This window comes from Antrostomus carolinensis, unplaced genomic scaffold (genome assembly GCF_000700745.2).
Source record: "Antrostomus carolinensis isolate BGI_N321 unplaced genomic scaffold, ASM70074v2 scaffold43956, whole genome shotgun sequence".
Taxonomy (NCBI): domain Eukaryota; kingdom Metazoa; phylum Chordata; class Aves; order Caprimulgiformes; family Caprimulgidae; genus Antrostomus; species Antrostomus carolinensis.
Window position 1 is genome coordinate 1 of NW_010321943.1, and position 9,885 is coordinate 9,885.

The 9,885-nt window shown below is 38.3% G+C and overlaps 1 protein-coding gene across 1 annotated transcript; it reads right to left on the minus strand.

Moving 5' to 3' along the window:
• Window positions 1-3,458: 3,458 nt before the first annotated feature.
• TIPRL (TOR signaling pathway regulator) lies at window positions 3,459-9,076 on the minus strand (the record flags this gene model as incomplete). Its single annotated transcript, XM_010170094.2, has 6 exons — window positions 3,459-3,632; window positions 5,199-5,261; window positions 6,131-6,226; window positions 6,638-6,769; window positions 7,949-8,048; window positions 8,886-9,076. Coding segments are annotated over 6 exons (732 nt in total), but the record flags the coding sequence as incomplete, so codon positions are not given.
• Between the last annotated feature and the right edge of the window lie 809 nt (window positions 9,077-9,885).

Here is a 9,885-nt window from a genome sequence, read left to right on the forward strand (position 1 = left end):
GGTGAGGGGTTAAAACCAGCCGCCTCCAAGGCCGGTGAGGCCCCCGGGGTAGCGGGGCCCAGCGAGCCCTGCGCCCGGAGCCACCGCGGCACCCCCGTCCCCTGAGGCGGGGTCCGCCCTCACGGGGGATCGGGGGAGCGACGCTGAGGGGAGAAGCGTACTGGCAATGGTGCGGCCGGCGCTGTGCTCCCCCCGCCCCCGGGCACTCAGCTGTGGCAGTGCACGACCCTCACTGCTGCAAAGTGGATGCGATGCCCAGGTTCCTGTAGCAATTTATAGGCTTGGATTTTTCAGGAGACAGCAAACACTCTTACTTTCCCCAAGAGTCTCCCCTCTTCCGGATGGTAGCTGACATCTAAACTCTCCTGATGTTTTCCAGACTTCAGAAAATACCTATCTCCTCCCACTACTTTTGAATCCGTTAGTTGGCAATAGTGAAGCTCATGGGAATAGTAATACAGATTGTATTTTGCTCCCACTACTTGTGGCTATTCCTCTGTTCTGAAAAACTCTCACCTTATTTTCACAGCTAGCCAGAGTGGTCTGATGACAGGCAAAGGCACACGGAAACAACATCTTCCTGGCATGCAAAATTTAGCGGCACCAGTAGTTATTTCAGTTTATTTTGCTCAGATAAAAACAGAACTATAAAGTGTTTGGTACATTTTATTTAGTGACATACAAGAATATAAACTGCCACAAGTTAAATTTGCCACAAAACAGCTGGAGAATCACCCCACTCCCTCCCCCTAAAATTATGTATCCAAAGTGGTACTTTTCTGTGGAAAATTTGTACCAGAGAGCTTGTGGTACACCAGTTTATACTGCTGCTGCTTGATCATCTGTGTGGTATAAGAAAGTCAGAGAGTGCCCCTAGTTTTACTTCATAGTAACAGTAACTTCCTAAACATGTTCTTGTGATTTCCCCAACACGTGTGTTCCACTTAAATGCACAGCACCCAAAATAGATGGATATCACATATCTATATAGTCAGGATTCAAGCCCATTCTAGACAACTGTATCAACAGGTCACAAATTGGTATGTGTGATGGACAAGATAAAATACATGGTATAAGCTAAACATGCAGAGCACCCTTCAACCCTAGGTGTCAATTCTGTGGGTGTCCCCCACTATACTTCAGCCCAATGGAGCTTAACGTTAGCATCACTGACCAAACCCAAATCACAATTTTAATTAACAAATGCAGATATAGTTTCCTTCATGCTAGCACTACACCAGCTCTTCTCTCAGTCACTACTAGCTTTAAAGTGTGTTTTTATAAGCCTTTAAGGCATGTAAAATAATAGATGCTCAGAGGAAAAGAAGTGCCATAATTTACTTCTACCAGAAAAATACTTCACCCCTATTTGTTATTCTCTTCCTTTTCACTTTCTCCCCCTATCCCTCAATCACTGGAGTGGACCTAAATAATCTTCTATTACCAAATGAATTTCAGTAACTTCCATGCTGCATTCAGTTGCAGCCCCTTCTTCATCCCAACACTAAAATCTTTAGGAAAAAAAGGCAGGAAGATTAAAAAAGCCAATAGAATTTTAGAATTTAGGACTCTAATGCGGAATATAGAGGACCTGACCTCTATTTCAAAGTGGCCATAAATTCACTCACCCAGATCACATCTGGCTGATAGTAATTTATTTCAGAGACTGTTTAATTTCAGTTCACTCATTTTATCCTATGGATCATAAGATTTTTTGCAGTAATCCTGTCAAAAGGATTCCAAATATAAGGCTGAAGGTGTATTCAGGAAAAAAATAATATTCTAATCAATAATTTTTTACAAAATAATCCTCACAGACCCTCAGCGAGGTAGGCACATATTAAATCTCATTTTCACATACAGGGAACTGAGGCACAGAGAAGTGACTTCCTCGTGGTTAGAGCAAATCAGTGACACACAGAAAACTGCAGTTAGTTCCTGCTTCCAACCTTCGGATCAATTCATTAGACCAGGCTGCCTCAAATAAAAGTGAAACAAAGGTGTTGTTTGCTTTTATTGAGAAAACGGTCACTTAGATAGCAGTAGACTTTTTTTTTCTGAAAACCTCAGGGTCCTCTCTAGGTGAAAACTATTTCTGAAAAGACCTGGTTAAATACCAGGTTTTGAGGTGGTTTATTTCTACTAAGACAGGCAGAATATGAAGATTTTTAAGCAAAAACTCCAAGACATCAGAATGTGTACACATTCTTGTCTGCCATCACCTTAAACCACACGGCCTGCTTTTCACTACAGTCATTTGCTTCTTGCACTTCACTGAGTGTGAGCAGTAAACCTAGACCAGTCTGTTTAGCTCCTCCATTTTTAGGCCAAACCATCAACATAACTTAGTATTTCGAAAAGCAATACAAATATTTAAAGTTTAATCTAGAAAGTGTTGCATTAAAACCATTACTATGCATGGTATCACACTTCTACTGATATCAGAACTTAAAGAATTTTAAAAATAAACCAGACTATAAGGCTATATAGGATCTTCTTTCTCAAACTGCAAATACCAGCATTCTTCAGGGATTAGCAATTAAACACCCTTCTCCTCCCTAGCCTTAAGCCACTCAGCAATTTAGCAATTTGACTGTCAGGGCAGTATGACCATCATACATGGGCACCATCCACCATGTCCAACAGAAGCCAGTACAGTGCAATGCGTCCCCAATACCATATGAGACCCTAGCAGCATACAGACCCCAAGGAATCCTCTCCAGAACTGCCTAGAGAAATCTGGCTGACATCAGATCAAACTAGTATTTTTGAAAAGACTCAGCAGTGTGTGTCTCTGTTAACCTCCAGCTTTTCTCCTGCTCTGGAATTAATGCCAGGTAATTTTACCTTTATATATTGTCAAACAAATGTAATTTCCCACCCCCCACCTTAAACCTGTCCTCAGACAAAATGAATATTCTTGAATTAGAGTCTGGATCACAGACTCCAAAAAGCTGGAGTTGGTTTTCAGCTCACAGGGGGAAGGGAAGCCAAGCAAAATGTATAGTCTAGGACTGAGAGCTTAAAATGATTGCAGAGGAAAATTTTTCTTTTTTTTACTGTGGATGATTTCTCAAATTAAAAAAAATAATCATGCTAATTTTATGATTCCAGTAGTCTCTTAGTATCTGAAGCAGCAGAAACAAAATCTTCATAGAAGTGTTTGTAGTCGAGGGTCCTGACAATACTCCTGCCTAACTGGTGAACTAAAGAGAACCCAGACTCTTAATTGTGAGAGTCTTTCTCCAGTGCTGTTGAAAACCATAACTCACCATCAGTCTATCATTAACTCCAGATACAGGTTAAAAAAAAAAAATCAAATGAAAAACACCATTAGCAAAACCTGCTTGAAATGTTTTCCCTCAGGGCTACAGAAAAATTAGCCAAATTCTTTATTCCACTAGTAGTGAAACCGCCCCCCATGGCAATGGTTACATGATCACATTATCTCCAATGTACTTCAAGTCCATATAAAGTCACATTTATTTAGACTTAACACACATGGTTTCCAGTGATGCTTCTGGTTTAGGCTCCAGCTTCTCTGGGAATTCTAGTTTTTCACAGATTGTCTCCGTTATAGGTAGATACTGAGAGATCTCATTAGGTTCCGTGAACAGGGAAGGTGGAACATGCTACAAAACAAAAATTTTACATGAAACAAGTGAATGAAAGGAGGGGAAAACAAACAAACAAAAAAAGGTACTCCAAAACAAAACTTTTACAGATAATTAATCTATAATTTACCTGATTTAAACACCTGAAGTCAGGTATGATTATTCAAAGTTACCTTATAACTTCAAATGTACACTGAGTCTTTTATTCCTTGTGTGAATCAATAGGCTAAGGAAAGGTATTTTATGTTTTCCAGCAGCAGATTATAAGAATGTAAGAAAGTCAGAGACATTAATGAACAGCTACAATGTTTAAAAAAAAAATATACATTTATCAGTAACAGTCTTTTTGAGGTTCTGGTTCTAGGTGAGACTAAGATGCCCACAAGGGATCCCACACTTAATGTCTTCTAGCTATTACAATGGAGTTGCTCAGATTTAACTACTGATAACTGATACACCTCAACGTGCATCTCAGTTTTATGAATTCCACCACAGACAGACATATGAAATGCTGAAACTCACTGGATTTTAATTTCATATTTGAAGAAATTAGGTGTTTTCCTTAAGTTAACCAGTATCTTTCTCTGGAGATTCCTGTAGACAACTTAACTTCACCACATACAAGACATTTGATGGGAAAAAAAATCTACATTGAGCAATCCACCTTCAAACTTTCTAATAACATTCTTTAAGAAATTCAATTCCAACACAATCTATATTTTCAAACACAATCTGTATTTTACCTACCCCTAACACACAAGGAATCTTTTCTGCTTTACCTGTGCAAGCTGATCTAGGGAACTGAAGAGACACACGCATTTCCTCTCCATAACAACGGGCAGTAAGAATTATTTAACAGCGTAGAAAATTTTTAAACATGAGGTGAAATAAAACCTAGATCACTGGTTTATATTTCAAAACCCACAAAACTATCAAAAAGCTCATGTCTGGATTTAGTCCTGTTTATAGGGATCACATATTGTTAAAAAATTATACAGTGCCCCCTTCCTCAAAAAAAAAATATATTCCCTGAGAAGGTTAGTAACATCTCAGTTACTTCTTACAGATGAAGGAAAAACAAGGGAGAAGGAAAGTAACAAGAACAGCCAAGATCAGGTTTTGGGTCAAGAATAAAAATCAACAGCTGCAACTCCAAATGTGCCACAGATTATTCTGAGCCGTTACTATAGTTTTGAGGTGGGCAATTAAACTTATTTGAGAAAAACCAAATGAGTCTATTACCAAACAGATCTTAACCCCTAATACTACTTGCAAGCATACAACCAGCCCTGAAATTTAGTATCATGAGATAGGGACTATCTGATTTTGTGGCTGAAAATATTCTATGAAAAAATAAAATTTAAAAAAAATCTTGTTAGCTCAAAAGCAGAAAAAGTAACCCAATCCTGTATCTTGTCAAATCTGCCCTGAAATCACCCAAATAAATGTTGCACAAGCAGAAAGGTTTTTCCTCTGTATCAATTCCAACCCTAACAAAGAATGGCTCATAAACACAGTATTTTCTGTGCTGACCGTAAAACAACTTTAAGACACAGAAAAAAAATAAAATTAAAAATGCAATACCTTTAAACTTGATATTTTGCTTTCTCTGGATGTATATTCTCGCAACATGTAGGCCTTGTCAGCCTAATGGGGAAAAATGACAAAAATTAATTACAAAATTATCATCTAGTATCAGTGCAAAATGAGCATTTTAAATACACTGAATTTATTAAACATCTGAATGTAGTTGACCACAGATTTTCACCTGGGAGCAGAAATGTATGTTCAAATTCATGAACACAAAGATGTTTATCAATCTTCTCTTTCCCCAAAATCACCTTTCTGCGTGCATGCATGAAAAAAAAAAAAATAGTCTATGACTGAATATGCTTGTTAATCTTTACTAAGCTAGAACTCCTACATCAGGACAAACACAGCTAGACAGAATAAGCAAACCACAACTATTAAGTTCTGTATTTTTTATGAGATATTAGAACTCAATGTCGTGTGGACAGTTATTTCAAGTTAAAACTTGCAGTCGTGTATCAGACAAGCCAAAAAACTTTTACTTGGTGACAAGGATAACAATATCACACCATTTACTGTTGCCCATTTTTCCTCTTGTACATGCTGTCTAATCTGCATCTGTCAAATACATGTAAATGATTACTTCACATGAGGGGTAGCCGACTCTGCTCATACAATCATAGAATGGTTTGAGTTGGAAGGGACCTTAAAGATCATCCAGTTCCAACCCCCCTGCCATCAGCAGGGACACCTTCCACTAGACCAGGTTGCTCAAAGCCTCATCCAACCTGGCCCCACAGCATCCAGCACTTGGTTGCTACTTCAGTGCCACCACAATAATGAGATCAAGTTGAAAGTTCAGTTCAGGTAACCTCTATGTCCCTAAACATCGGTATTAAATTACAGGAATATCAGCAGGTCTTCCCTGAAAGTAACATGGCAAGGGAGCATCTGTAAAATACTCATGATGGCAAATAAGGGTTTACCTCATGATAAAGCCTTGTATCATTCATCCTGATAAGTACCCCATCAACTCGCAAGAAAAACCTCAACAGCACAAAAAAGCTGGAAGGCATAACTCTCTGCAAAAATAAAGATATTCCATTCAGCATATCAAAGTTTTACTTTAAGTATGCACTTATCCACATCAGATAATTACAACAAAAGACAGTGTGAGGAGCTTTCAGTATTAGAGTCAAAATCTGGGCCCTTGGTATGCGACAGCTATCACTGGACAGCAGGGTAGACAGTGTTTTAAAGGATTCTTAGGCAGGATGCAGAAAGAGGGAAAAGACTGTTCCCTGAAGCAACTGACAGAAAGATTTTGAGACAACATAGTTTCCAGTAAGATTATATTTCTAAGAGAGAGGACAAAGAGCTTTGCATTTTAAACTTTAAATCCCAGGAGGAGCAACATGCAAAAAGTGACTGCTTTTTGCAGATATTAGCCAGCTGAGTCACCAAGCGTCTTGTGTACCCCTGTCAGTACTCACTATTTTTACACTCAAACTTGATACTCCGTGATCGTGAAGTTCATCTTCAAACAGAAGTACTTCTTCAAAAAACATAATTTGTTCCCTGGCTTTCAATTTCTCTGTATTTATGTGTTCTGCTGTAGGAACAACCTAAAGAAAAAGATTAAGAACGGTTAGCGTATTCATTCGTTGCCAAGCCACGTAAAGTTTGTCCTGGTCTTTTAAATTCCACAATTGCTAGTTTTAGAAAGGAAAAAGCTTTAAGGACACTAAGCTTAAAACATCCCAAAGTTCTAAGACAAAAAGTTAAAATTAAACCCAAAGTTTTCAAAAGGAAACATCAATCAAAGCAAAAACCAAGAGTGGAAAATTGGGAATAAACTCCCCTCTGGGTACAGGCTCAATAGGGTTTCAGCTGCAAACAATTCTGTTCACTTTCTGTATTTCAAAACATTTGAAGATGCCTCGTGTTTAACATACAAATGAGAAATTCTAGGTTATAAACAGAATTCCATGCATTTAGTATCTCTAGCCCACTACAAATCTGGCACAGGATTCTAACAAAGCCTTTCCAAAGAGATCAAGTATCTGTACGTTTTCCATCTCATGGTCTCCATATACACTCATACACTTCTGCTGCCAAAACACTATGGGCCATCAAGACATCATTTATTTCTATGCTGCACTTTTAATTCCAGAATAACTCAAGTGATCTCTAACTAACACAATCCTAGTGAATTCATATAGATTATCTGCTCATGAGCAAGCAATCTGTATACAGTAAAGAGAAGTTGGGAACTTCAGTCTTATTTTAAAGTAAATAAAGACAAAGGAGGGCCTTTGAGTTTAAATATGAGGAGTTACTGTTGGAGAAAAACCTAAAGCCATTGAAAGCAACCAGATGACATATGTGCTTAGACAAATGGGCAAGCAACAGAGAGTAAAGGTACAAGAGAATTACAGAGTTGATAGCTTTGTTGTGTGTGAGGAGCTCAGGGCTTCATAGGGGTGTGCAGCAAGAGCTTAAGATTCCCATGTGCTTTACTATCTGAGTAAGCCCTCACTAAGGAACACAACTGCATCCTTTTATATAATCCCAAAATGCTTTTAAAAAACCCCTCAGTTATTAAAATAAGCCATGATTTGATTAGGATAATATGCTAAGAGATATGAAAAGCCCAAATTATACTTTGAGGTCAGAAACTAGGAAATATGAAAGATTTTACAGACGCCTATTGACAGGTAAATGACAGCTTTTTTTAAAAAAAAAACTTGTGTGTTTGACTAAAACAATATACAATCAGCATTTAACAAGGAGAACATGGTTACCTTTAACGTTGCAGTATCTCCCAGCAACGTTCCTTTGTAGTCTGTTGTGTAAGTCCAATCATATGGCTTGACAACTTCCTTAGTGTGCTCAGTCTCACTCCTCAAGAAGTGAAAGAGAAAACAGCATGCTTTGTAGTGATTCTTAAAAAATTACAACTTCACATAAGATTATGCATTGATTCCCTCGCGCTTCAAGAAGAAAAACAGCAGCGTTGTCTGTGCTGCAATGATGATGTCAGGACTCGAGTCATACAGTCATTGCTTCTTTCATATCTGTTTCCATAATAAATTAGAAAACAGTTACCAGAATTCCTGTGCTAACACTACCTCAGTCCTAAGAGTCAAAATAAAGACTTTAATTCAATGTTGTTGAAAAATTTGTATTTCAAGGTATTTTTTTCTTTAAGTAGGCAGAAAGCAATCTGCTGATAACACAGCAATCACTAACACTGCCTTAGTTTTCATGACAGCTTTGATTTCTCTCTGTGCTTAATTTCCAGGTGCTCTGCAACTAATTTGGTAAATACTAAGCAGTACAATTAGTTCCCACACAGTACAATGGTTGGGCAATGTTCCTAAGGCTAAGATTTTGAACACATACAGCATTTTGCACTTTGAAACGCCACTCAGTACAATCTTGTAATGCTCGAGGCCCTCTGAGTTTGAATAAACATAAACAGCATTAAGCCATGTTAAACTTGAGGTTATTTTAATTTAAGAAAGCCAAGACACAACTGAAAAATATAGCTGCCCCAATTTAACAGATAGGATGATCTAGGCAAAGGAAAGCTAAGTGACTCCTGTGATCACACACTGGATCTGTGGTAGAACCAAATGCTGCATGGCCTTCAAGAGTTCAGTCTGTTCTTTTAACTACTTTATGACAGTTTCACATACAACACACCAGTACTTGCCCGCTGGTGATAAAATACTGTACCTGCTCTCTTGCCACTCCTCTGCACAAGCCACTTTGATCATACCTTGACAATTATTGACACATTTTAAAGCATCTGTTGCATTGAATTCGATTCCAAAACCACGATCATGCTGTATTCGTAGGATATTGTCTCCAAACATCATCTCTGGCAGGGAAGGCATGTGTAATTCATCAGCCAATCTGCACAGAAAAATAAAAGTCCCATGAAGAGAGATCAGTCAGCTACAGCTCAATGAAAGCAGTCCTTGTCTTGGAGTAAGTGTTCTTTAGACCATGGTAATTTAGAAGACACACCATCAACATGTTCTGCAAAACTGTTGTTTTCCCAGTTTAATCATTTGACATGAATTGCAGAGTCATTGATTTGAAGCGACTTTTCCACCACAAAAGTACTCCTGCAACATTCCTTCTCCATCAGACTTGTACAAAAGTCTCCTACATAAAGAATCAAAAAAATATTTGATAAGCATGAAGTAGCAGCTTTCAACCTGTTGTAGCAAATCCCTGGATGGTCCATTAACTCCTTTGGCAGGTGCCCAAAAAGAAATTTCAGGAATGAGCACTACTGTCAGCAGGTTTAAATTCACTGCACAGTGTTCCATATCTTCATATTTAGAAACCTACAAAATGGGGCTGAAAATAACCCTGGCAGAGTATGTGAAAAGTACAGAAGACACCACTGTGCTCTACTACTTTCCTAAACTGGTAGAGAATACATACTGATACTTGTAACCTTAGGCATTACTTACCAAAAGGCTTCATATACTTCTTTTCCTCCCTACCACTACCTACTTCACTTACCAAGATCAAAAAGAAATACATGACATCTGGAGAGAAGCAAATTTTAGGAAATACACTAACTACAAGAAGGGGAGAAGACAAGCATCCTAATGGCAACTTTCACTTTGATAATAAGGCATTCTTGAACAAAAGCTGCTATTTCTGTAACCCATTATACAAAAGAACCTTTATCTAGTGGGGTTCCTCAAGGGTCAGTACT